The 26,156-nt window shown below is 54.6% G+C and overlaps 1 protein-coding gene and 1 long non-coding RNA gene across 11 annotated transcripts; both read right to left on the bottom strand.

Moving 5' to 3' along the window:
- Window positions 1-5,551: 5,551 nt before the first annotated feature.
- Window positions 5,552-25,022, bottom strand: LOC121070861. 10 transcript variants are annotated; one of them, XM_040558614.1, is made up of 9 exons: window positions 24,007-25,022; window positions 15,962-16,077; window positions 15,773-15,874; window positions 15,470-15,570; window positions 15,076-15,111; window positions 14,773-14,810; window positions 6,651-6,748; window positions 6,536-6,574; window positions 5,552-6,445 (listed from the first exon to the last, which is right to left on the bottom strand). In XM_040558614.1, the coding sequence occupies exons 1-9, from the start codon at window positions 24,136-24,138 to the stop codon at window positions 6,340-6,342; spliced, it is 768 nt and encodes a 255-aa protein (XP_040414548.1). In that variant the 5' UTR covers window positions 24,139-25,022; the 3' UTR covers window positions 5,552-6,339. The 10 variants fall into 10 exon arrangements, with proteins under 10 accessions (XP_040414548.1, XP_040414550.1, XP_040414545.1 ...); XM_040558616.1 differs by having other exon boundaries at window positions 6,536-6,559; XM_040558611.1 differs by lacking the exons at window positions 15,470-15,570; window positions 15,773-15,874 and adding exons at window positions 14,888-14,985; window positions 15,661-15,695 and having other exon boundaries at window positions 5,552-6,574; window positions 14,773-14,811; window positions 15,073-15,110; window positions 15,965-16,077; window positions 24,007-25,020.
- On the bottom strand, window positions 22,563-23,438 carry LOC121070864. The gene is made up of 3 exons (XR_005820269.1): window positions 23,424-23,438; window positions 23,008-23,346; window positions 22,563-22,917 (listed from the first exon to the last, which is right to left on the bottom strand). It is a non-coding gene; the product is annotated as an uncharacterized LOC121070864 (long non-coding RNA).
- Window positions 25,023-26,156: the final 1,134 nt, after the last annotated feature.

Genomic DNA, 26,156 nt, shown 5'->3' with positions numbered 1-26,156 from the left:
GGTGGCATGGTTTCCAAGCTGTTTTGCTGTTGTTGTGCTGCTTTGAGAAGGATGGGAAGAGGTTGGAATAGGAAGGCCAAGTTCTGCAGGTGGAGGAGAGAAGTGCATCTATTCGCAGCTGTAGCTGTAAGGAAGAGTTTCCCCGTTATGTCCGAGTGGGGAGGAGAGGAGGCCTCACTTCTTGGTGCAATTCCGAGCTGCGTTTCAGCTGCGGGCGAAAATAACCTTGTTGAACTGGCTTCTGTGACAAGTGGGACTGCAGTGTAGGAAACTGCGTAGCTCTGTTACCAGCTGCAGCAATGAGAATGAAATAGGACCTCGTCTTAATGAGAGATGATGAGGCAAATATGTTTTAGTATGACTTTAGTGCAGTTGTGCGAGGTAGCATTGACAAACGCTGGTGCTGTGTCTTCTAAATATTTGTTTTATTGGCCCTGTAAATAGTCTAAATGACTTCTTCACTTTCTCCTATGTTTCTGCACTATTCCTATTCCTGTTTTTGCTGACTGCGGATTCTGAAGGAGCCATGGGAAGCTGACATTCAAACTCACTGAATTTCAAACATTCTTTCCAGAAATCGCAGGCACTGCCGTTATATGGAAGGAGAGGCAGTATCTGTAGAACAGAAGCGTTTTGTTTTATAGATTTGTTTGTGGTTTTCTGTGGCTTTATTGCAGAATTTCAGTTAAGGCTTCTTTCAGGTTAAGATTTATAGTTTAACACACACAGTACTGACATTGCTCCCTCCCTGGCCTATGTGGGATGTTTCTATAAGCTTTAGCACTGTTCATCTTAGAGGAATGTTCAGCATGTGATTTAGAAGGACCTAAGGCTCCTTTAGCATTTGTGCAGATCATCCTAAGTGCTGTTGGAAACCGGCACTGATACCTTTCAAGTACCTTTTTCTCTCTGTTGAGGCTCCGAATCACTGGAAACATCACAAGGATGTCAGTAGGTGCGAGTGGTGGTTGTTTGTACTGCCATGTTCAGAGAGGATTGGGCATTCTCCAGGCAACTGGAAAGCTCGTTCTCAGGGGCTCATGTTTTGAGGCTGGTATGCCTCCGTTGTCACATACCACTTGAACCTGTTGTGCTGTTCTCAATAACATTGAAAACAACAAAAGTTAGCGATACAAACATCCTTTAAAGAATGCCCTTTTAGTGAAAGGCCATGCTGAGTACTCTCAGTCTGGTCTGAAAGGGCAAAAAATATTCTGTAGTGACTAGCTTCATTTGTGTCTGTGCTTTTAAGACTTCCAAAGAGGCTTTAAAAAAATAATGGTGAAGGGAGGACCATAACCCCTTTTCAAAGTTTAACATAAATAAGTAAATAAAACTGTGAACTCAGAATTTGCAACCAAGCACTAGCTGAGCTCTTTCCCCCCCTTTGGTTATTTTATTTTTCTGCACTTGAAGAAGTAAGGAAAAATTTCAATGGAGAGGAATAAGTCAGACAATGATAGAGAGGTTGTCTAGAATTAATGTTGGAAATGAATTTGTGAAGTTGCAAGCTGCGGCTGTTGTAGTTATGCCACTAAAAATGAAGGACAAGGGCGGGAAGCTGTGTCTGAAGATGTAAATTCTGCCAGTTTTAGGTTAAATTGGAAGCACCTGAATGCAACCAGTGGAGCTTTACCAAGGACACAACTTGAGTCTCCAAGGTGCCTTTCGGTTCCATGTTACTGGTTTGCTGCTGGTGTGTTTCTGTGGCTCCTCCTTGTGGGAGGGCAGGCAAGACAGATGGGTGATGTGGGGTGCAGCACCCCTTTGTGGTCTACCCACAGCTCCTGGGAGTGTGAGGGCCATGGCTGCAGCCAGCCTCCAAGTGGTGCGGCCACGTTTTGGGGTTTTGCTGTCAGTCATCTGGCATGGTGCTCAGCAACCTGATTGCCTTGGAAATGTGTTGGGATCCTGAGCTCTCATTTTTGTTGGAACACATGAGGATAAGGACATTTCTAGCCCTTTTGGTGTGTGGTGGTGGTGGAAAAAAATCTCAGAAGGAAAGACAATTAAAATATTATAAATCTTGTGGTGTATATTAATGATTATATTTGACAGTTCTGTAGAAGTGAATCTGAGGGAAAACTGATTCTCACACTTAAAAATTTTCTTTGGAAAGCTTTTGTTGTTTTTAGATTAAGATGTGAGTCAAGAAAGTGGGAATACAATGATATCTATTTTGACAGTTTAAAAAGGCTTTTATGCAATGGTTTTGCAATATGCTAGTGTAGAATGTGGACTTGCAAATTACAGTCGTATTTTAAAGCACTTGAAATTCAGAATGGCATGAAAACTGACTGCAGTGATTTTATTTTTATCTTGGTTGGCTTTGTGTTAATTTGGATGGAATTTGTATTTCAGTATATGTATATAAACATGATCCTATTAACATGTGTGCAAGTAGGAAGCTGGTAGGCAATGTGCTTGCATATATGTATCACCATATTATTGAGCCATAATATGAAATATTTACTACCATATCCATTCACAGACCTGATGAGCTGTGAATTCATGTTAGGAGTAATAAGGCAAGAAGCTGTTTATTCTTTGTGGTACGAAGAGACAGATCAACAATGGGAATGAAAACTTACTCAGTTTTAATTACAGCCTGACGAATGGTGTGTTCATTTTTCTTTGTTAATAACTGGCCCATATGGCATCCTTTGATCACAAGTTCTGCAGCTCCTGCAACAATTAAGCACTTATGTTCTGTACTCCCTGAAAACAACGTTTAATCCAGGGTTTTTGACCAGAGGAATGTCTTGAGTAAGAAAATGGACTTTTTCAGGAGGAGGTACTTGGTAGTGCAGAGCTTTCCAGTCTGAAGGCTTGGTGCATATTGCACATAGCTCAGCAGCAGAGCCAGCAACTCCCTCATGTTCCGAATCAAACTGGGTAAAACCACGAAGGGTTTTTTCCCCATCAGAAAATGTAATTATTTCACACTGTGTGTGAAGATGGCTTTTCCATGGTGCACAGGCTAGATCCCAGAATGTCTTGTGTGCAAGGATTGGTTAAAACTAACTAGAGAAGAGGGCTGTATTTAGAATGGAAAGTAAAGCAAAATTAGAATTTCTTTGTGTGTGAGAAATATGCATTACAGACACGGCTCCCCCCTAGTAACCTGCACACCTCAGAATAAAGACAGTCTATTTGCTTTTAATCAGAGTACTTGTCATACCATTTAGAAACAAAAATGAAATCCATAGCCAGGACACCAGCTGGAGATATTCAGGAACATCTCCATGGAAATACCATCTCGGAAAGCACAGCTTGCTCAAGTTTGCTCATTATCTTCAGAGCATTACTGACGGGGAGAAAGCAGGAGCTAGGCGACAACTCAGTCCCCCTGTTTTCTACACCCACCGTCACAGGAGATGGATGGGTGATAGGATCTCTCCAGAGCAGCTCATGTCCTCCCTGCTGGTGTAGCTGTTGTTGCCACTTTGATCTGAGCGGGCAGCCCATGTATGGGGCCTTTCTGTGCTGTTTGTGCTAGAAAATGGTACTGATTATGCACAGCTCCTGTCTTTAATGTAAGTTCATTTGTTTACAAAGCATGTGAGTATGTATGCTTCTGTTTCCCTGAACACAAGAGAGAAAAATGAGGTCTCCTCCCTCGCAGTTTTCATGGGGGTTCCACAGTTCCTTCCAGGGGCAAGGAGATGCTGGAAGGAAGCGGGGAGAAGGAGAGGAGGGAACACTTATTGATCTCACTTGGGGAAAGCTTCATCAGTAAGATAGCAAACTATGACCGCTCATAACCTGGTGCAACACTGTCAGCCCCCTGGATGGTAGCTTAAAACTCAAGGCAGACGGTGCTTTTCCATACTGTGCATCATTTCTTATGTGTGATAAAGCATTGCCAGCCAAGTGCGTCCAGATGGGCATTGCTCCCTTGATGAAGAAATCATTAAGACATGGCAATTTGTGGGAATCTAGGCTAGAATGTGCTCTCTCATGGAGCATTGGTGCAGGGTAGAAAGCTGAAAAAGTCATTCTCCATGCTTGTAACTGAAGGGAGGGAAAAAGCTTTGGAAAAGATTGTGTAATCATTTAAGTTGCTACCTCATGGAACTCGAATATAAGGCACTTAAAACACTGTAAGAACAAGGAGTGTTGTTTTCCCTTTAGCGAGTTCTGCGTATGTTTTATAAATCCAGATGACTGGTACAGGTTTTAGGGAATATGTAATTTGGCATTTGGAAGGTGCTGGTCACTACCTCTGCTCTTAGAGGAGATGGCAGATTTCCTAAATGCAGCTAGCTAAAATGATGTCTGACAGGCTGTTCTGGGCTGTGTGAAAGGGTCGCTCATCTCCTCGGGTTCCTGTAAATCGTTCGAGTTCCAGATCGGGGTAAAATTTTCAAAGTCGACCAAAGTACCTTAAAGCTGCTGACTTCTTAACTTTTAAAAGTGATTTAGGTAGGGGCTTACACTGTTGAAACCTATAACCGCCTTTGCAATGCTTTTCTAGTCTGTCTTCCTTGAAAGGATATAAAGCTATTTATTGCAGAAAAATTAAAAAGGCTAACTTTGGCTATTTCTGACTGCAACCTCATTGAAATGTTATCTGTGAGGAGTAAGATTTGGAAGTGACTTACTGAACTGAGAAGATTCTCAGGAATAGTAATGGGTAAATGTTTTGACCTTCATCATATAAATGATTACGTTCAAAACAAGTGTTTTTTTCCTCCATGCTTTGTCTCAGGAAAGAAACAATGAAGACTGAGTTATTTTTCCTCCTCCACAATCCATATCAGGAAGGGGAATTTCCTCAAGCAGCTCCATCACAACAGATGAGGGTTTTCCGTTAAATGTTCTTGCCCGGGCTGCAGCCAGACGTCATTGCTCGTGCCCTTATTGACTAGGGTGGCCCTCAAAGATTAATTGAAACCCGAAAAGATTTACCCCACTTCTTTCCCTCCTTTGCGACGGAGAACTCTGTCTGGGCAGCAGGAGGGAGATGTGATCTATGAAACCACGGCAGTTTTATTTTCAAGTTTATGTCGTTTGTTGTCTGGGAGTCACACATTCCATCAGGATGTCTCTGAAGTGCCCCGACAGCCCTGCGAGGATGGTGCTTTGTGCGTGAGAGCGCAGGTACAAACCATGACCCAGGCAAGCTGGTGCTTTATACAGCCAGCCACCGCAGGAGCTTGCAGCGACACAAGGACTGACCTGCAAGGAAGAGAGCGTGCCTTGTAAGCAAGCTCCTTTTGCTGGAGTAATGAGTGGTGCTGCTGCTCCACTGACAGCAGCAGTCCCACCAGCACGGTGGGAAAAGAAGAAATTCAGTCTAAGCACTGTAGAGTCCCTGTCAGAGTGATTTGTGGTCGAAGAAGGAACAAACTGCTGAAAGAGGGAGCACACTGGTTTCCAGACCCACGCCTGCAGACTCTGGTCTTACATTAGGACACTTAATCTGCTTTGAAATTCTCTTGATGCCAGCATCTGAAGAAGCGGAGGCTGGTGCACTCGCTCCTTCTGCAAAAGGCAGAGCCCCCCGAGGTTTCCCCAAGAAGGGCAGGAGAAAGCAGCCGATGAGGTGGTGAATCAGAACCTTTATTTGAGCAAGGTTTGAGAGAGGAGTGGGGTGGGGTGGGGTGGCGCGGGGGCGTGCCGAGCTCTCTTTGTCCATAGCCGCGGTCCCCGCTGGTGTGCTTGTAGGACCATGGCCGGGTAGGGACGGGGTCCTTGTGTGCTTCCTGCTCCTCCGGTGGCTGTGGTTGTAGAAAGCTGCACCAGCCTTCAGGTCAGTGGCCGCGGAGGGAGAGGGCAGAGGAGGGAAAGGACAGTGGCAGACGTTGGTGTGCTCGGGGCTCTGTGATGGGGTGAGAAAGGAAAATGACCAAAAAGAGCAGCCCCAGCCCGTTGCCAGGGTCAGCGCCTGCACCCTGAGTGAGGCTCTCCCAGCCTCACTCCAAGGCCGTCCATCTCACGTCTCCCTGACGGCCAGGAGATGCCCCTCATAGCCCAACCATGTCATCTTCTGGCATGCTGTGAGACCGTGGTGGGGTGTGGGTTGGGGGTGGCTTATCTGTCGTGTAGAGTGTTGGCATCCTTTCACGCTGAGTTCTCAAGGGGAGAGCGGCCAGGAGTGTGCCATGGTCTGGTCCCATCGCTGTGTGTGTCTGGCTTTAATAAGAGAAGGAACAAACGGAGCAGCATCCCCCTGTGACCACGGGCAGGCCCTGCCTCTGTGCGCGAGGGTCTCGAGCGTCTCACCACATCCGTCCGTGTTCCCGTCGTCCTGATGGAGCGGTCACTGCCGTCCTGGCCCGATCGTGTCAGCTGGCTGCTTGCTGTGGACCGTGGTGGGTGTGGGTTGGGGCGATCTTACCTGTCCTGGAGAGCGTTGGCAGCTCTTCCTTCCAGCTGAGTGGTCGAGGGCAGTGAGGCCAGGAGTGTGCCGTGGTCTGGTCCCATCGCTGTGTGATTCTGGCTGAAAGAGAAGAAGCACCAAACGGAGCAGCATCCGCCCATGGCCACGGGCAGCCCCTGCCTCTGTGCCCAAGAGTCTCTAGCGTCTCACCGAGGCTGTCCGTGTCCCGTCGTCCTGATGGAGCGGTCACTGCTGTCCTGGTCCGAGCGTGTCACCTGGCTGCTTGCTGTGAGAGCGTGGTGGGTGTGGGTTGGGGCGATCTTACCTGTCCTGGAGAGTGTTGGCAGGTTTTCCAGCTGAGTTCTGAAGGGGAGAGAGGCCAGGATTGTGCCGTGGTCTGGTCCCATCGCTGTGTGATTCTGGCTGAAAGAGAAGCACCAAACGGAGCAGCATCCCCCTGTGACCACGGGCAGCCCCTGCCTCTGTGCTCAAGAGTCTCTAGCGTCTCACCGAGGCTCTCCGTGTCCCGTCGTCCTGATGGAGCGGTCACTGCCGTCCTGGTCCGAGCGTGTCACCTGGCTGCTTGCTGTGAGAGCGTGGTAGGGTGTGGGTTGGGGCGATCTTACCTGTCCTGGAGAGTGTTGACAGGTTTTCCAGCTGAGTTCTGAAGGGGAGAGAGGCCCGGGAGTGTGCCATGGTGTGGTCCTATCGGTGTGTGTCAGGCTTTAATACGAGAAGGAACAAACGGAGCAGCAGCCCCTGCCTCTGTGCCCGAGGGTTTCGTGGTCTCACCCCGTCCGTCCGTCTCCCGTCATCCTGATGGACCAGTAACTGCCATTCTGGCCCAGTTATGTCACCATCCTGCTCGCTGTTAGAGCGTGGTGGGTGTGGGTTGGGGATAGCTTATCTGTCCTGTAGAGTGTTGGCAGCTCTTCCTTCCAGCTGACTAGTCCTTTGGGAGAGGCCAGGAGTGTGCCGTGGTCTGGTCCCATCGCTGTGTGTGTCTGGCTGAAAGAGAAGCACCAAACGGAGCAGCATCCGCCCATGACCACGGGCAGCCCCTGCCTCTGTGCTCAAGAGTCTCTAGCGTCTCACCGAGGCTCTCCGTGTCCCGTCGTCCTGATGGAGCGGTCACTGCCGTCCTGGCCCGATCGTGTCAGCTGGCTGCTTGCTGTGGACCGTGGTGGGTGTGGGTTGGGACGATCTTACCTGTCCTGGAGAGCGTTGGCAGCTCTTCCTTCCAGCTGAGTGGTCGAGGGCAGTGAGGCCAGGAGTGTGCCGTGGTCTGGTTCCATCGCTGTGTGATTCTGGCTGAAAGAGAAGAAGCACCAAACGGAGCAGCATCCGCCCATGACCACGGGCAGCCCCTGCCTCTGTGCTCAAGAGTCTCTAGCGTCTCACCGAGGCTCTCCGTGTCCCGTCGTCCTGATGGAGCGGTCACTGCCGTCCTGGCCCGATCGTGTCACCTGGCTGCTTGCTGTGAGAGCGTGGTAGGGTGTGGGTTGGGGCGATCTTACCTGTCCTGGAGAGCATGGACAGTTGTGCGGCCCAGTGCCGGAAAGGAGCGGCCAGGAGCGTGCGGTGGTTTAGTTCGGTCGGTGTCCTGTAGGGTGCTGAGAGCCGTTTGAGGTGAGGGCCTGAGGAGAGAGGAGCTGAATTGCTCTGGTTGAGTTGTGTCCAGAGCGGAGGCTGGAGCAGCAGGAGCAGGCAGCCGAGCAGCCTCCCCGTCAGCACGGGCAGCCATCGCAGGCCTGTGTGGCCGTTGGGGCCAGCGTTCCGGGGCCAAGGGCGTCCCCGCCCCTTTGTGCCATGGGGCACCCCCTGCCTACTGTGACATGGGCAGTGCGTCACTGGGGGGTGGCAGCAGGTGATGCGGAGCCCAGGCCCGGGCCGGGCGGTGGAAAAGGTGCCCAGGTGTGTGCGCAGGGCTGCGGGGCCGTGCCAGGCGGCTGTGGGAGCGTGCTGGGGTCCGGCTGGGGCTGTGCTGCCTGCCCTGCAGAGCTCCGAGAGCTCCCTGCTGAGGGGGCCAGGAGCGTGCCCCAGTTTGGTCCCATCGCTGCCTGTGCGTGCGGCTGGAAGAGGAGAGGCAAGCAGAGAGGAGCCCCCCAGCTGCCCCCCATTGCCGCGCAGGGGGACACGTCTGTTCCTGCCCACCATGGAAGCACGAAGGAAGAACTAAATGAATAATAAACATTGAAAAGCCCAAAGCCACGGGTTGTGAATCTGGAGAGGGGAATCAAGTTGTAGCAGCAATTGCAAGAGCAGCTGCTCAGCAAAGGTGAAATGAGTTCATTGAAATGAACTTTATTTCAGCTGAAGAGTAAAGTTGAGGAAAAGCTAAGAAATCCCAAAACTCTACTCAAAATGAAAGCAGCTGAAGTGGCGTCAATTTTATACGTCGTTTGCAGGGACACTTCCCTTAGCAGAAAGGATACTCCTAAAGGAAACTCTGAAGGACGTCGTGAAGATCAGTCTGACCTTTAGTCTCGGTGTCACCGAAATCAGTCCAATTTTGGGTCAGAATTCTGGGTGACGTCATGCAGGGGGGCTCTGCTGAAGCCAGCGGAGTTCCCCACGCAGTGGTTCCCCAGCCCCAGCGGCAGACATCAGTGACCTTTGTTGGTCGCTTTCAAGGACGAAGTGGCATTTGGCTTCGTTTGACCATAAGTAAATGCACGGAGCTTGCAGAGCAGCTTCCATGTTGCTGCATGAGCACATGAGGCCGTTGGGAACTTCAGCCCGTGTTCTTGCAGAGAGCCAGGTTAGAATAAAGCAGGCAGTTTTTCTGGGGATGATGGAGCACTGCCTGGATGGCCTGCTGCCTCGCCATAAGGAAGAGAAGGCATTTGTACACAGAGTGCCGTGTATTTTCTCCTCCTTTCCCTACCCACAAATAGCAAACGTGTAAGAGGAAGCGAGACGTTTCTTCCCCAAGAAAAAGAGGGGGAAGGTGTGCTGAAGGGCACGGCACGTTGCAGAGAACAGTGACCGAACCGGAGGCGAGAGAGGCTGCAGCGCGCAGTGGGAGGCACACCCGAGGCTGTCCCACCTGGCCCCAGGTCCCCCTGAACAAAAGTGCTGTCAGGGACGTTGCAGCTCTCTGCGGGAATGGTCCCAGCTGTGCCAGCCCGGGGTTTGCTCTGCCCTTGCCCCTCAGGGTGCAGCAGGCTGCGGTTTGCCACGTTCTTTGGCTTTCTCTCCGCAAAAAGGCACGTGTGGCTAGAAGCACGCCTGCTGTTGCAATCCAGTTAAATTTAACTGGAGTTATATCCAGTTGGAGGCCGGTCCCTAGTGGAGTCCCCCAGGGCCCAGTACTCGGGCCAGTTCTCTTTAATGTCCTTATCGATGATCTGGATGAGGGGATCGAGTGCACCCTCAGTAAGTTTGCAGACGACACCAAGTTAGGTGCGTGTGTCGATCTGCTCAGGAAGGCTCTGCAGGAGGATCTGGATAGGCTGGAGCGGTGGGCTGAGGCCAACTGTACGAAGTTCAACAAGGCCGAGTGCCGGGTCCTGCACCTGGGGCACAACAACCCCAAGCAGCGTTACGGGCTGGGAGATGAGTGGTTGGAAAGCTGCCTGGCAGAGAAGGACCTGGGAGTATTGGTTGATAGTGGGCTGAACACGAGCCAGCAGTGTGCTCAGGTGGCCAAGAAGGCCAACAGCATCCTGGCTTGCATAAGGAACAGTGTGGCCAGCAGGGCTAGGGAAGTGATTGTCCCCCTGTACTCGGCTCTGGTGAGGCCGCACCTCGAGTACTGTGTTCAGTTTCGGGCCCCTCGCTACAAGAAGGACACGGAGGTGCTCGAGCGAGTCCAGAGAGGGGCAACGAAGCTGGTGAGGGGTCTGGAGAACAAGTCTTACGAGGAGCGGCTGAGGGGGCTGGGATTGTTCAGCCTGGAGAAGAGGAGGCTCAGGGGCGACCTTACCGCTCTCTGCAGGTACCATAAAGGAGGCTGTAGCGAGGTGGGGTTTGGTCTGTTCTCCCACGTGCCTGGTGACAGGACGAGGGGGAATGGGCTAAAGTTGCGCCAGGGGAGGTTTAGGTTGGATATTAGGAAAAACTTCTTTACCGGAAGGGTTGTTAGGCATTGGAAGGGGCTGCCCAGGGAAGCGGTTGAGTCGCCATCCCTGGAGGTCTTTAAAAGACGTTTAGATGTAGAGCTTAGTGATATGGTTTAGTGGAGGACTTGTTAGTGTTAGGTCCGAGGTTGGACTAGGTGATCTTGGAGGTCTCTTCCAACGTGGATGATTCTGTGATTCTGTAGTGCTCTAAGTAGGGGGCTGGACTTCAGCGGGAGCTGGGACGTGCCTGAGCAGGGTCAGGGCCACAGTGAGGCTGTGACCCAGCCGAAAAGCTCTGCCTCTCCTTGGCAGGGGTCGTTTTGGTCAGCAGCGAGGGTGGGCCCGGAGCTGTTGATGGTCAGCGGGCGGCCAGCAGAAACGGGGCAAAAAGTTTTCTTCCGGTGACTGCTGCAACCTTCTTGAATGATGAAGGGGGGGAGCAGGATCTGGAGGCTGTGCTGCTGCTTGCACTTGACTTCCCCCCCGGTGCCTCTGCGCAGCGCTGCTGCATCCTGCTGCGGGCACCCCTTAGCAGAGAAGCAGCACGTCAGAGGCTCTGCTGGCTGGCAGGCAGGCAGGCCTGGGAGTGGAGGATAAGCATCTATCCCAGCGTAAAACAGCCAGCGTTTTCCCAAGTGTGTCGTAATTTGCTTGTGGAATTAAGTACGGAAAGATCAGAGAATCCCAGAACGGCCGAGGTTGGCAGGGAGCTCTGAAGATCATCCAGTCCCGGCCCCTGCCCAGCAGGATCACCTGGAGCACGCTGCACAGGATGGCATCCAGGTGGGTTTGGCTGTCTCCAGAGAAGGAGACGCCACAGCCTGTCTGGGCACAGGATGATGTGAAGTGTCCGAGTGCAGAGCTGCTGAAGCCCTGAGGACCCGACACCAAGAAGATGTTTCCCCCTCCTATTGGCAGAGCCTACCCTGAGATGAATTGTAGCAAGGTCAGGAGTTCTGGAAACCCGGAATCCCCTGGCAAGACTGGAGGAACTTCCCTGGGCACTGACCGTGCAAGGGGGGCTGCCCACGGTGCCCGCGCAGCCTGCAGAAGGGTCAGGGGAAGCAGGCACCGACCTTAGGGCCTGGGCAAGCTGCTGCAGGTGGGGAGCTCGCTTATGCACAGCCTTGGCTCGGCGCTCCTGGTAGCCGAGGAGGTTTTTCAGCCCCTTGGTCATGGTTAAGCATTTAGTTTTGTTAGGGAATGTCCCACGGAAGAGGGGCGTGTTGTATTCCAAAGCCAAATGCCTTTATCGGAGCTGTGCAAATGAAGTGACTGCTTCACCTCCGCCTTCTTTCCAGCGGTTGAGAATTCCTTGGAGATGCTTTCCTTTATTAACGAGAGGAGTGTCTGCTCTGCCAGAAGCTGAGAAGAAGTAGGCTGCCGATTTCCGGAGGACGGGGTTACAAAAGGCTTTGCGGCTGCCGAGGCACAGTTTCAGGCTTTCCTGCCTGAGCTTCGCAGGTGCCGTGCTTGTCAGGTTGGCTCCTGGACTAAGGTTGTCAAACATCAGCTCTCCCAGTGTGATTTTTTTTCCCTGTGGTTTCCTGGTGGGTGCAGAGAGGGAGCACAGCACCATTACGCTTTTTTATTGGTGCCGGGAGAGGACCAGGTATGCAAGCGCAGGTGTGCTGTAAGTTTTTTGCCGCTAAAAGGCCGCTAAGCTCACTGAACTGGACTGGCAAGTACTCTAAAGGCGAATTATTCTACTGAGATGATTTCCAGCGACCTCAGGATTTGCGCCACGGTTAAAGGCAGCAAGGTCCTGAAGCAAATTCACAGAAGTGGAGTTCAGACATTACCTCGGGCAACAGAGCCCAAGGTCTTCTCTTCTGTCTGACAAAAAGCAATCCGCTCGTTAGATGGTTCTGGACGTGCCCAGAAAAACCTTCCGCCAACAGGAAGCAAACCCTTGAAGACAGGCAATGACATGCCCAAATTCCCGTGCTAATTTTGGGCACAATAAATATCTTCCTGGCCAATCTGTTGGCTTCCTCTGCCCCTCTCTCTGAAGCCCAGAAGGACTGCAGTGCAGGTTTAATGGACAGTGTTTGTAAGAGGCAACCCAGGTGTTTGAAGCGTGCAGAAAACCCAGTCACGTGCCGTTCTCAGTCCTCAAATTGGTATAAAATGCTGATTGCAAAAGACGTGACATGAAGGTGTAGTTCTGGAGATGTATGCAGAGGTCGGCTCCAGAGCCTTTAAAAGTATTTTTATTCTAATGAGATAGCCGAGGAAGGAGGAGACTGTCTCTGCGGGAGCACAGAGTGCTTAGGAGCTAATGAAAAGGAATCAATACGGAGAATGTCAAGTGACTGCCTTATGCTGTCTGTTAATTTGCTTTGCACTCCTTTATCTTGCAGCCTCCTAAAAGAAGCGGTGATAGGAAAGACGTCTCCTGAAAGCCCAAGGATTTGTTCTTGACAAGCACCTGTTGCTCCCAGTCCCCCGTGGCAGCATTTCATTGTTTGATTGGCAGCACTGGGGTCTCGTTCATCTTTCTGGAGTAATTCCACGGTTTAGTTCTGTGAGGTGCCATTTGTGGTCGTCAGCGTGTTTGGGGCTGGAACGCTGTTTTCTCCCTCACTGAAAAGCTCTTTTGGGGGAAAGAGGGCCGCGGGGAAACTGGGAGCGCTCCGCATGCTGGGGAGCCGTTTCTCCCCATGCTGAGGTTGACACAAAACTTCCCAATCTCCTCAGCCTTTCCCTTTTGGCCTTCCAAGAGGCCCCTGACTCGAGTGCCTGCAGCTGCGGGTTCCCTCCCAGCGCAGGGCTGTGTTTCAGTGCATGGGGCATTTCTGGATGCGCCTCCTACAAGAGTCGGGAGCGTGAGTGTGCAAAAGTAGCGCCGCCCCCTGGGCTTTTGTTTTAAATCTGTCCCAGTTTGTTCCTGGCGGTCAGGTGTGTAAGCAGGAGGTAGCCAAGCTGACTAGGAAGAAGTTGGCCTAAAGTGATCTGTGATGGCCAGCCGTGGCAAGGCAGGTGCGTGCGAGAAATGTGCAGCAAAGCTACGAGAGGCGCTTAATTTCCCAGGTCGAAAGCATGGTTCTCTTTGATTTCCAGCAGCGGGGCAGCCCCCCCAGCGGCTGCACGTTGGGCGCGGAGTGCATGTCAGGAAGGGGAATTTCCTCAAGCAGTTCCATCACAGCAGATGAGGTTTTGTGTTAAATGTTGTTCCTTCCTTGTACACATGCGGTCCCTTGGTGAAAGAGGGAGCACACTGGTTTCCAGACCCACGCCTGCAGACTCTGGTCTTACATTAGGACACTTAATCTGCTTTGAAATTCTCTTGATGCCAGCATCTGAAGAAGCGGAGGCTGGTGCACTCGCTCCTTCTGCAAAAGGCAGAGCCCCCCGAGGTTTCCCCAAGAAGGGCAGGAGAAAGCAGCCGATGAGGTGGTGAATCAGAACCTTTATTTGAGCAAGGTTTGAGAGAGGAGTGGGGTGGGGTGGGGTGGCGCGGGGGCGTGCCGAGCTCTCTTTGTCCATAGCCGCGGTCCCCGCTGGTGTGCTTGTAGGACCATGGCCGGGTAGGGACGGGGTCCTTGTGTGCTTCCTGCTCCTCCGGTGGCTGTGGTTGTAGAAAGCTGCACCAGCCTTCAGGTCAGTGGCCGCGGAGGGAGAGGGCAGAGGAGGGAAAGGACAGTGGCAGATGTTGGTGTGCTCGGGGCTCTGTGATGGGGTGAGAAAGGAAAATGACCAAAAAGAGCAGCCCCAGCCCGTTGCCAGGGTCAGCGCCTGCACCCTGAGTGAGGCTCTCCCAGCCTCACTCCAAGGCCGTCCATCTCACGTCTCCCTGACGGCCAGGAGATGCCCCTCATAGCCCAACCATGTCATCTTCTGGCATGCTGTGAGACCGTGGTGGGGTGTGGGTTGGGGGTGGCTTATCTGTCGTGTAGAGTGTTGGCATCCTTTCACGCTGAGTTCTCAAGGGGAGAGCGGCCAGGAGTGTGCCATGGTCTGGTCCCATCGCTGTGTGTGTCTGGCTTTAATAAGAGAAGGAACAAACGGAGCAGCATCCCCCTGTGACCACGGGCAGGCCCTGCCTCTGTGCGCGAGGGTCTCGAGCGTCTCACCACATCCGTCCGTGTTCCCGTCGTCCTGATGGAGCGGTCACTGCCGTCCTGGCCCGATCGTGTCAGCTGGCTGCTTGCTGTGGACCGTGGTGGGTGTGGGTTGGGGCGATCTTACCTGTCCTGGAGAGCGTTGGCAGCTCTTCCTTCCAGCTGAGTGGTCGAGGGCAGTGAGGCCAGGAGTGTGCCGTGGTCTGGTCCCATCGCTGTGTGATTCTGGCTGAAAGAGAAGAAGCACCAAACGGAGCAGCATCCGCCCATGGCCACGGGCAGCCCCTGCCTCTGTGCCCAAGAATCTCCAGCGTCTCACCGAGGCTGTCCGTGTCCCGTCGTCCTGATGGAGCGGTCACTGCCGTCCTGGTCCGAGCGTGTCACCTGGCTGCTTGCTGTGAGAGCGTGGTGGGTGTGGGTTGGGGCGATCTTACCTGTCCTGGAGAGTGTTGGCAGGTTTTCCAGCTGAGTTCTGAAGGGGAGAGAGGCCAGGATTGTGCCGTGGTCTGGTCCCATCGCTGTGTGATTCTGGCTGAAAGAGAAGCACCAAACGGAGCAGCATCCCCCTGTGACCACGGGCAGCCCCTGCCTCTGTGCTCAAGAGTCTCTAGCGTCTCACCGAGGCTGTCCGTGTCCCGTCGTCCTGATGGAGCGGTCACTGCCGTCCTGGTCCGAGCGTGTCACCTGGCTGCTTGCTGTGAGAGCGTGGTAGGGTGTGGGTTGGGGCGATCTTACCTGTCCTGGAGAGTGTTGACAGGTTTTCCAGCTGAGTTCTGAAGGGGAGAGAGGCCCGGGAGTGTGCCATGGTGTGGTCCTATCGGTGTGTGTCAGGCTTTAATACGAGAAGGAACAAACGGAGCAGCAGCCCCTGCCTCTGTGCCCGAGGGTTTCGTGGTCTCACCCCGTCCGTCCGTCTCCCGTCATCCTGATGGACCAGTAACTGCCATTCTGGCCCAGTTATGTCACCATCCTGCTCGCTGTTAGAGCGTGGTGGGTGTGGGTTGGGGATAGCTTATCTGTCCTGTAGAGTGTTGGCAGCTCTTCCTTCCAGCTGACTAGTCCTTTGGGAGAGGCCAGGAGTGTGCCGTGGTCTGGTCCCATCGCTGTGTGTGTCTGGCTGAAAGAGAAGCACCAAACGGAGCAGCATCCGCCCATGACCACGGGCAGCCCCTGCCTCTGTGCTCAAGAGTCTCTAGCGTCTCACCGAGGCTGTCCGTGTCCCGTCGTCCTGATGGAGCGGTCACTGCCGTCCTGGCCCGATTCGTGTCAGCTGGCTGCTTGCTGTGGACCGTGGTGGGTGTGGGTTGGGACGATCTTACCTGTCCTGGAGAGTGTTGGCAGCTCTTCCTTCCAGCTGAGTGGTCGAGGGCAGTGAGGCCAGGAGTGTGCCGTGGTCTGGTCCCATCGCTGTGTGATTCTGGCTGAAAGAGAAGCACCAAACGGAGCAGCATCCGCCCATGACCACGGGCAGCCCCTGCCTCTGTGCCCAAGAGTCTCTAGCGTCTCACCGAGGCTGTCCGTGTCCCGTCGTCCTGATGGAGCGGTCACTGCCGTCCTGGCCCGATCGTGTCACCTGGCTGCTTGCTGTGAGAGCGTGGTAGGGTGTGGGTTGGGGCGATCTTACCTGTCCTGGAGAGCATGGACAGTTGTGCGGCCCAGTGCCGGAAAGGAGCGGCCAGGAGCGTGCGGTGGTTTAGTTCGGTCGGTGTCCTGTAGGGTGCTGAGAGCCGTTTGAGGTGAGGGCCTGAGGAGAGAGGAGCTGAGTTGCTCTGGTTGAGTTTGTGTCCAGAGCGGAGGCTGGAGCAGCAGGAGCAGGCAGCCGAGCAGCCTCCCCGTCAGCACGGGCAGCCATCGCAGGCCTGTGTGGCCGTTGGGGCCAGCGTTCCGGGGCCAAGGGCGTCCCCGCCCCTTTGTGCCATGGGGCACCCCCTGCCTACTGTGACATGGGCAGTGCGTCACTGGGGGGTGGCAGCAGGTGATGCGGAGCCCAGGCCCGGGCCGGGCGGTGGAAAAGGTGCCCAGGTGTGTGCGCAGGGCTGCGGGGCCGTGCCAGGCGGCTGTGGGAGCGTGCTGGGGTCCGGCTGGGGCTGTGCTGCCTGCCCTGCAGAGCTCCGAGAGCTCCCTGCTGAGGGGGCCAGGAGCGTGCCCCAGTTTGGTCCCATCGCTGCCTGTGCGTGCGGCTGGAAGAGGAGAGGCAAGCAGAGAGGAGCCCCCCAGCTGCCCCCCATTGCCGCGCAGGGGGACACGTCTGTTCCTGCCCACCATGGAAGCACGAAGGAAGAACTAAATGAATAATAAACATTGAAAAGCCCAAAGCCACGGGTTGTGAATCTGGAGAGGGGAATCAAGTTGTAGCAGCAATTGCAAGAGCAGCTGCTCAGCAAAGGTGAAATGAGTTCATTGAAATGAACTTTATTTCAGCTGAAGAGTAAAGTTGAGGAAAAGCTAAGAAATCCCAAAACTCTACTCAAAATGAAAGCAGCTGAAGTGGCGTCAATTTTATACGTCGTTTGCAGGGACACTTCCCTTAGCAGAAAGGATACTCCTAAAGGAAACTCTGAAGGACGTCGTGAAGATCAGTCTGACCTTTAGTCTCGGTGTCACCGAAATCAGTCCAATTTTGGGTCAGAATTCTGGGTGACGTCATGCAGGGGGGCTCTGCTGAAGCCAGCGGAGTTCCCCACGCAGTGGTTCCCCAGCCCCAGCGGCAGACATCAGTGACCTTTGTTGGTCGCTTTCAAGGACGAAGTGGCATTTGGCTTCGTTTGACCATAAGTAAATGCACGGAGCTTGCAGAGCAGCTTCCATGTTGCTGCATGAGCACATGAGGCCGTTGGGAACTTCAGCCCGTGTTCTTGCAGAGAGCCAGGTTAGAATAAAGCAGGCAGTTTTTCTGGGGATGATGGAGCACTGCCTGGATGGCCTGCTGCCTCGCCATAAGGAAGAGAAGGCATTTGTACACAGAGTGCCGTGTATTTTCTCCTCCTTTCCCTACCCACAAATAGCAAACGTGTAAGAGGAAGCGAGACGTTTCTTCCCCAAGAAAAAGAGGGGGAAGGTGTGCTGAAGGGCACGGCACGTTGCAGAGAACAGTGACCGAACCGGAGGCGAGAGAGGCTGCAGCGCGCAGTGGGAGGCACACCCGAGGCTGTCCCACCTGGCCCCAGGTCCCCCTGAACAAAAGTGCTGTCAGGGACGTTGCAGCTCTCTGCGGGAATGGTCCCAGCTGTGCCAGCCCGGGGTTTGCTCTGCCCTTGCCCCTCAGGGTGCAGCAGGCTGCGGTTTGCCACGTTCTTTGGCTTTCTCTCCGCAAAAAGGCACGTGTGGCTAGAAGCACGCCTGCTGTTGCAATCCAGTTAAATTTAACTGGAGTTATATCCAGTTGGAGGCCGGTCCCTAGTGGAGTCCCCCAGGGCCCAGTACTCGGGCCAGTTCTCTTTAATGTCCTTATCGATGATCTGGATGAGGGGATCGAGTGCACCCTCAGTAAGTTTGCAGACGACACCAAGTTAGGTGCGTGTGTCGATCTGCTCAGGAAGGCTCTGCAGGAGGATCTGGATAGGCTGGAGCGGTGGGCTGAGGCCAACTGTACGAAGTTCAACAAGGCCGAGTGCCGGGTCCTGCACCTGGGGCACAACAACCCCAAGCAGCGTTACGGGCTGGGAGATGAGTGGTTGGAAAGCTGCCTGGCAGAGAAGGACCTGGGAGTATTGGTTGATAGTGGGCTGAACACGAGCCAGCAGTGTGCTCAGGTGGCCAAGAAGGCCAACAGCATCCTGGCTTGCATAAGGAACAGTGTGGCCAGCAGGGCTAGGGAAGTGATTGTCCCCCTGTACTCGGCTCTGGTGAGGCCGCACCTCGAGTACTGTGTTCAGTTTCGGGCCCCTCGCTACAAGAAGGACACGGAGGTGCTCGAGCGAGTCCAGAGAGGGGCAACGAAGCTGGTGAGGGGTCTGGAGAACAAGTCTTACGAGGAGCGGCTGAGGGGGCTGGGATTGTTCAGCCTGGAGAAGAGGAGGCTCAGGGGCGACCTTACCGCTCTCTGCAGGTACCATAAAGGAGGCTGTAGCGAGGTGGGGGTTGGTCTGTTCTCCCACGTGCCTGGTGACAGGACGAGGGGGAATGGGCTAAAGTTGCGCCAGGGGAGGTTTAGGTTGGATATTAGGAAAAACTTCTTTACCGGAAGGGTTGTTAGGCATTGGAAGGGGCTGCCCAGGGAAGCGGTTGAGTCGCCATCCCTGGAGGTCTTTAAAAGACGTTTAGATGTAGAGCTTAGTGATATGGTTTAGTGGAGGACTTGTTAGTGTTAGGTCCGAGGTTGGACTAGGTGATCTTGGAGGTCTCTTCCAACGTGGATGATTCTGTGATTCTGTAGTGCTCTAAGTAGGGGGCTGGACTTCAGCGGGAGCTGGGACGTGCCTGAGCAGGGTCAGGGCCACAGTGAGGCTGTGACCCAGCCGAAAAGCTCTGCCTCTCCTTGGCAGGGGTCGTTTTGGTCAGCAGCGAGGGTGGGCCCGGAGCTGTTGATGGTCAGCGGGCGGCCAGCAGAAACGGGGCAAAAAGTTTTCTTCCGGTGACTGCTGCAACCTTCTTGAATGATGAAGGGGGGGAGCAGGATCTGGAGGCTGTGCTGCTGCTTGCACTTGACTTCCCCCCCGGTGCCTCTGCGCAGCGCTGCTGCATCCTGCTGCGGGCACCCCTTAGCAGAGAAGCAGCACGTCAGAGGCTCTGCTGGCTGGCAGGCAGGCAGGCCTGGGAGTGGAGGATAAGCATCTATCCCAGCGTAAAACAGCCAGCGTTTTCCCAAGTGTGTCGTAATTTGCTTGTGGAATTAAGTACGGAAAGATCAGAGAATCCCAGAACGGCCGAGGTTGGCAGGGAGCTCTGAAGATCATCCAGTCCCGGCCCCTGCCCAGCAGGATCACCTGGAGCACGCTGCACAGGATGGCATCCAGGTGGGTTTGGCTGTCTCCAGAGAAGGAGACGCCACAGCCTGTCTGGGCACAGGATGATGTGAAGTGTCCGAGTGCAGAGCTGCTGAAGCCCTGAGGACCCGACACCAAGAAGATGTTTCCCCCTCCTATTGGCAGAGCCTACCCTGAGATGAATTGTAGCAAGGTCAGGAGTTCTGGAAACCCGGAATCCCCTGGCAAGACTGGAGGAACTTCCCTGGGCACTGACCGTGCAAGGGGGGCTGCCCACGGTGCCCGCGCAGCCTGCAGAAGGGTCAGGGGAAGCAGGCACCGACCTTAGGGCCTGGGCAAGCTGCTGCAGGTGGGGAGCTCGCTTATGCACAGCCTTGGCTCGGCGCTCCTGGTAGCCGAGGAGGTTTTTCAGCCCCTTGGTCATGGTTAAGCATTTAGTTTTGTTAGGGAATGTCCCACGGAAGAGGGGCGTGTTGTATTCCAAAGCCAAATGCCTTTATCGGAGCTGTGCAAATGAAGTGACTGCTTCACCTCCGCCTTCTTTCCAGCGGTTGAGAATTCCTTGGAGATGCTTTCCTTTATTAACGAGAGGAGTGTCTGCTCTGCCAGAAGCTGAGAAGAAGTAGGCTGCCGATTTCCGGAGGACGGGGTTACAAAAGGCTTTGCGGCTGCCGAGGCACAGTTTCAGGCTTTCCTGCCTGAGCTTCGCAGGTGCCGTGCTTGTCAGGTTGGCTCCTGGACTAAGGTTGTCAAACATCAGCTCTCCCAGTGTGATTTTTTTTCCCTGTGGTTTCCTGGTGGGTGCAGAGAGGGAGCACAGCACCATTACGCTTTTTTATTGGTGCCGGGAGAGGACCAGGTATGCAAGCGCAGGTGTGCTGTAAGTTTTTTGCCGCTAAAAGGCCGCTAAGCTCACTGAACTGGACTGGCAAGTACTCTAAAGGCGAATTATTCTACTGAGATGATTTCCAGCGACCTCAGGATTTGCGCCACGGTTAAAGGCAGCAAGGTCCTGAAGCAAATTCACAGAAGTGGAGTTCAGACATTACCTCGGGCAACAGAGCCCAAGGTCTTCTCTTCTGTCTGACAAAAAGCAATCCGCTCGTTAGATGGTTCTGGACGTGCCCAGAAAAACCTTCCGCCAACAGGAAGCAAACCCTTGAAGACAGGCAATGACATGCCCAAATTCCCGTGCTAATTTTGGGCACAATAAATATCTTCCTGGCCAATCTGTTGGCTTCCTCTGCCCCTCTCTCTGAAGCCCAGAAGGACTGCAGTGCAGGTTTAATGGACAGTGTTTGTAAGAGGCAACCCAGGTGTTTGAAGCGTGCAGAAAACCCAGTCACGTGCCGTTCTCAGTCCTCAAATTGGTATAAATGCTGATTGCAAAAGACGTGACATGAAGGTGTAGTTCTGGAGATGTATGCAGAGGTCGGCTCCAGAGCCTTTAAAAGTATTTTTATTCTAATGAGATAGCCGAGGAAGGAGGAGACTGTCTCTGCGGGAGCACAGAGTGCTTAGGAGCTAATGAAAAGGAATCAATACGGAGAATGTCAAGTGACTGCCTTATGCTGTCTGTTAATTTGCTTTGCACTCCTTTATCTTGCAGCCTCCTAAAAGAAGCGGTGATAGGAAAGACGTCTCCTGAAAGCCCAAGGATTTGTTCTTGACAAGCACCTGTTGCTCCCAGTCCCCCGTGGCAGCATTTCATTGTTTGATTGGCAGCACTGGGGTCTCGTTCATCTTTCTGGAGTAATTCCACGGTTTAGTTCTGTGAGGTGCCATTTGTGGTCGTCAGCGTGTTTGGGGCTGGAACGCTGTTTTCTCCCTCACTGAAAAGCTCTTTTGGGGGAAAGAGGGCCGCGGGGAAACTGGGAGCGCTCCGCATGCTGGGGAGCCGTTTCTCCCCATGCTGAGGTTGACACAAAACTTCCCAATCTCCTCAGCCTTTCCCTTTTGGCCTTCCAAGAGGCCCCTGACTCGAGTGCCTGCAGCTGCGGATTCCCTCCCAGCGCAGGGCTGTGTTTCAGTGCATGGGGCATTTCTGGATGCGCCTCCTACAAGAGTCGGGAGCGTGAGTGTGCAAAAGTAGCGCCGCCCCCTGGGCTTTTGTTTTAAATCTGTCCCAGTTTGTTCCTGGCGGTCAGGTGTGTAAGCAGGAGGTAGCCAAGCTGACTAGGAAGAAGTTGGCCTAAAGTGATCTGTGATGGCCAGCCGTGGCAAGGCAGGTGCGTGCGAGAAATGTGCAGCAAAGCTACGAGAGGCGCTTAATTTCCCAGGTCGAAAGCATGGTTCTCTTTGATTTCCAGCAGCGGGGCAGCCCCCCCAGCGGCTGCACGTTGGGCGCGGAGTGCATGTCAGGAAGGGGAATTTCCTCAAGCAGTTCCATCACAGCAGATGAGGTTTTGTGTTAAATGTTGTTCCTTCCTTGTACACATGCGGTCCCTTGGTGAAAGAGGGAGCACACTGGTTTCCAGACCCACGCCTGCAGACTCTGGTCTTACATTAGGACACTTAATCTGCTTTGAAATTCTCTTGATGCCAGCATCTGAAGAAGCGGAGGCTGGTGCACTCGCTCCTTCTGCAAAAGGCAGAGCCCCCCGAGGTTTCCCCAAGAAGGGCAGGAGAAAGCAGCCGATGAGGTGGTGAATCAGAACCTTTATTTGAGCAAGGTTTGAGAGAGGAGTGGGGTGGGGTGGGGTGGCGCGGGGGCGTGCCGAGCTCTCTTTGTCCATAGCCGCGGTCCCCGCTGGTGTGCTTGTAGGACCATGGCCGGGTAGGGACGGGGTCCTTGTGTGCTTCCTGCTCCTCCGGTGGCTGTGGTTGTAGAAAGCTGCACCAGCCTTCAGGTCAGTGGCCGCGGAGGGAGAGGGCAGAGGAGGGAAAGGACAGTGGCAGACGTTGGTGTGCTCGGGGCTCTGTGATGGGGTGAGAAAGGAAAATGACCAAAAAGAGCAGCCCCAGCCCGTTGCCAGGGTCAGCGCCTGCACCCTGAGTGAGGCTCTCCCAGCCTCACTCCAAGGCCATCCATCTCACGTCTCCCTGACGGCCAGGAGATGCCCCTCATAGCCCAACCATGTCATCTTCTGGCATGCTGTGAGACCGTGGTGGGGTGTGGGTTGGGGGTGGCTTATCTGTCGTGTAGAGTGTTGGCATCCTTTCACGCTGAGTTCTCAAGGGGAGAGCGGCCGGGAGTGTGCCATGGTCTGGTCCCATCGCTGTGTGTGTCTGGCTTTAATAAGAGAAGGAACAAACGGAGCAGCATCCCCCTGTGACCACGGGCAGGCCCTGCCTCTGTGCGCGAGGGTCTCGAGCGTCTCACCACATCCGTCCGTGTTCCCGTCGTCCTGATGGAGCGGTCACTGCTGTCCTGGCCCGATCGTGTCAGCTGGCTGCTTGCTGTGGACCGTGGTGGGTGTGGGTTGGGGCGATCTTACCTGTCCTGGAGAGCGTTGGCAGCTCTTCCTTCCAGCTGAGTGGTCGAGGGCAGTGAGGCCAGGAGTGTGCCGTGGTCTGGTCCCATCGCTGTGTGATTCTGGCTGAAAGAGAAGAAGCACCAAACGGAGCAGCATCCGCCCATGGCCACGGGCAGCCCCTGCCTCTGTGCCCAAGAATCTCTAGCGTCTCACCGAGGCTGTCCGTGTCCCGTCGTCCTGATGGAGCGGTCACTGCCGTCCTGGTCCGAGCGTGTCACCTGGCTGCTTGCTGTGAGAGCGTGGTGGGTGTGGGTTGGGGCGATCTTACCTGTCCTGGAGAGTGTTGGCAGGTTTTCCAGCTGAGTTCTGAAGGGGAGAGAGGCCAGGATTGTGCCGTGGTCTGGTCCCATCGCTGTGTGATTCTGGCTGAAAGAGAAGCACCAAACGGAGCAGCATCCCCCTGTGACCACGGGCAGCCCCTGCCTCTGTGCTCAAGAGTCTCTAGCGTCTCACCGAGGCTCTCCGTGTCCCGTCGTCCTGATGGAGCGGTCACTGCCGTCCTGGTCCGAGCGTGTCACCTGGCTGCTTGCTGTGAGAGCGTGGTAGGGTGTGGGTTGGGGCGATCTTACCTGTCCTGGAGAGTGTTGACAGGTTTTCCAGCTGAGTTCTGAAGGGGAGAGAGGCCCGGGAGTGTGCCATGGTGTGGTCCTATCGGTGTGTGTCAGGCTTTAATACGAGAAGGAACAAACGGAGCAGCAGCCCCTGCCTCTGTGCCCGAGGGTTTCGTGGTCTCACCCCGTCCGTCCGTCTCCCGTCATCCTGATGGACCAGTAACTGCCATTCTGGCCCAGTTATGTCACCATCCTGCTCGCTGTTAGAGCGTGGTGGGTGTGGGTTGGGGATAGCTTATCTGTCCTGTAGAGTGTTGGCAGCTCTTCCTTCCAGCTGACTAGTCCTTTGGGAGAGGCCAGGAGTGTGCCGTGGTCTGGTCCCATCGCTGTGTGATTCTGGCTGAAAGAGAAGCACCAAACGGAGCAGCATCCGCCCATGACCACGGGCAGCCCCTGCCTCTGTGCTCAAGAGTCTCTAGCGTCTCACCGAGGCTGTCCGTGTCCCGTCGTCCTGATGGAGCGGTCACTGCCGTCCTGGCCCGATCGTGTCAGCTGGCTGCTTGCTGTGGACCGTGGTGGGTGTGGGTTGGGACGATCTTACCTGTCCTGGAGAGCGTTGGCAGCTCTTCCTTCCAGCTGAGTGGTCGAGGGCAGTGAGGCCAGGAGTGTGCCGTGGTCTGGTTCCATCGCTGTGTGATTCTGGCTGAAAGAGAAGCACCAAACGGAGCAGCATCCGCCCATGACCACGGGCAGCCCCTGCCTCTGTGCCCAAGAGTCTCTAGCGTCTCACCGAGGCTGTCCGTGTCCCGTCGTCCTGATGGAGCGGTCACTGCCGTCCTGGCCCGAGCGTGTCACCTGGCTGCTTGCTGTGAGAGCGTGGTAGGGTGTGGGTTGGGGCGATCTTACCTGTCCTGGAGAGCATGGACAGTTGTGCGGCCCAGTGCCGGAAAGGAGCGGCCAGGAGCGTGCGGTGGTTTAGTTCGGTCGGTGTCCTGTAGGGTGCTGAGAGCCGTTTGAGGTGAGGGCCTGAGGAGAGAGGAGCTGAGTTGCTCTGGTTGAGTTTGTGTCCAGAGCGGAGGCTGGAGCAGCAGGAGCAGGCAGCCGAGCAGCCTCCCCGTCAGCACGGGCAGCCATCGCAGGCCTGTGTGGCCGTTGGGGCCAGCGTTCCGGGGCCAAGGGCGTCCCCGCCCCTTTGTGCCATGGGGCACCCCCTGCCTACTGTGACATGGGCAGTGCGTCACTGGGGGGTGGCAGCAGGGGATGCGGAGCCCAGGCCCGGGCCGGGCGGTGGAAAAGGTGCCCAGGTGTGTGCGCAGGGCTGCGGGGCCGTGCCAGGCGGCTGTGGGAGCGTGCTGGGGTCCGGCTGGGGCTGTGCTGCCTGCCCTGCAGAGCTCCGAGAGCTCCCTGCTGAGGGGGCCAGGAGCGTGCCCCAGTTTGGTCCCATCGCTGCCTGTGCGTGCGGCTGGAAGAGGAGAGGCAAGCAGAGAGGAGCCCCCCAGCTGCCCCCCATTGCCGCGCAGGGGGACACGTCTGTTCCTGCCCACCATGGAAGCACGAAGGAAGAACTAAATGAATAATAAACATTGAAAAGCCCAAAGCCACGGGTTGTGAATCTGGAGAGGGGAATCAAGTTGTAGCAGCAATTGCAAGAGCAGCTGCTCAGCAAAGGTGAAATGAGTTCATTGAAATGAACTTTATTTCAGCTGAAGAGTAAAGTTGAGGAAAAGCTAAGAAATCCCAAAACTCTACTCAAAATGAAAGCAGCTGAAGTGGCGTCAATTTTATACGTCGTTTGCAGGGACACTTCCCTTAGCAGAAAGGATACTCCTAAAGGAAACTCTGAAGGACGTCGTGAAGATCAGTCTGACCTTTAGTCTCGGTGTCACCGAAATCAGTCCAATTTTGGGTCAGAATTCTGGGTGACGTCATGCAGGGGGGCTCTGCTGAAGCCAGCGGAGTTCCCCACGCAGTGGTTCCCCAGCCCCAGCGGCAGACATCAGTGACCTTTGTTGGTCGCTTTCAAGGACGAAGTGGCATTTGGCTTCGTTTGACCATAAGTAAATGCACGGAGCTTGCAGAGCAGCTTCCATGTTGCTGCATGAGCACATGAGGCCGTTGGGAACTTCAGCCCGTGTTCTTGCAGAGAGCCAGGTTAGAATAAAGCAGGCAGTTTTTCTGGGGATGATGGAGCACTGCCTGGATGGCCTGCTGCCTCGCCATAAGGAAGAGAAGGCATTTGTACACAGAGTGCCGTGTATTTTCTCCTCCTTTCCCTACCCACAAATAGCAAACGTGTAAGAGGAAGCGAGACGTTTCTTCCCCAAGAAAAAGAGGGGGAAGGTGTGCTGAAGGGCACGGCACGTTGCAGAGAACAGTGACCGAACCGGAGGCGAGAGAGGCTGCAGCGCGCAGTGGGAGGCACACCCGAGGCTGTCCCACCTGGCCCCAGGTCCCCCTGAACAAAAGTGCTGTCAGGGACGTTGCAGCTCTCTGCGGGAATGGTCCCAGCTGTGCCAGCCCGGGGTTTGCTCTGCCCTTGCCCCTCAGGGTGCAGCAGGCTGCGGTTTGCCACGTTCTTTGGCTTTCTCTCCGCAAAAAGGCACGTGTGGCTAGAAGCACGCCTGCTGTTGCGATCCAGTTAAATTTAACTGGAGTTATATCCAGTTGGAGGCCGGTCCCTAGTGGAGTCCCCCAGGGCCCAGTACTCGGGCCAGTTCTCTTTAATGTCCTTATCGATGATCTGGATGAGGG

The sequence above is a fragment of the Cygnus olor genome, chromosome 5, assembly GCF_009769625.2.
Source record: "Cygnus olor isolate bCygOlo1 chromosome 5, bCygOlo1.pri.v2, whole genome shotgun sequence".
NCBI lineage: Eukaryota > Metazoa > Chordata > Aves > Anseriformes > Anatidae > Cygnus > Cygnus olor.
This window is presented reverse-complemented; position numbering and strand designations above follow the sequence as displayed.

Coding starts and splice junctions, on each gene's coding strand:
- LOC121070861 (XM_040558610.1), bottom strand. CDS start 24,138: ATGCTGCTCCGTTTGGTGCTTCTCTTTCAGCCAGAATCACACAGCGAT. Junction 14,986..15,961: donor ACGGGACACGGACAGCCTCG/GTGAGACGCTAG, acceptor CTTCTCTTTCAG/CCAGAATCACACAGCGATGG. Junction 6,575..6,650: donor GCCAACACTCTCCAGGACAG/GTAAGATCGCCC, acceptor CCAGGACAGCAG/TGACCGCTCCATCAGGACGA.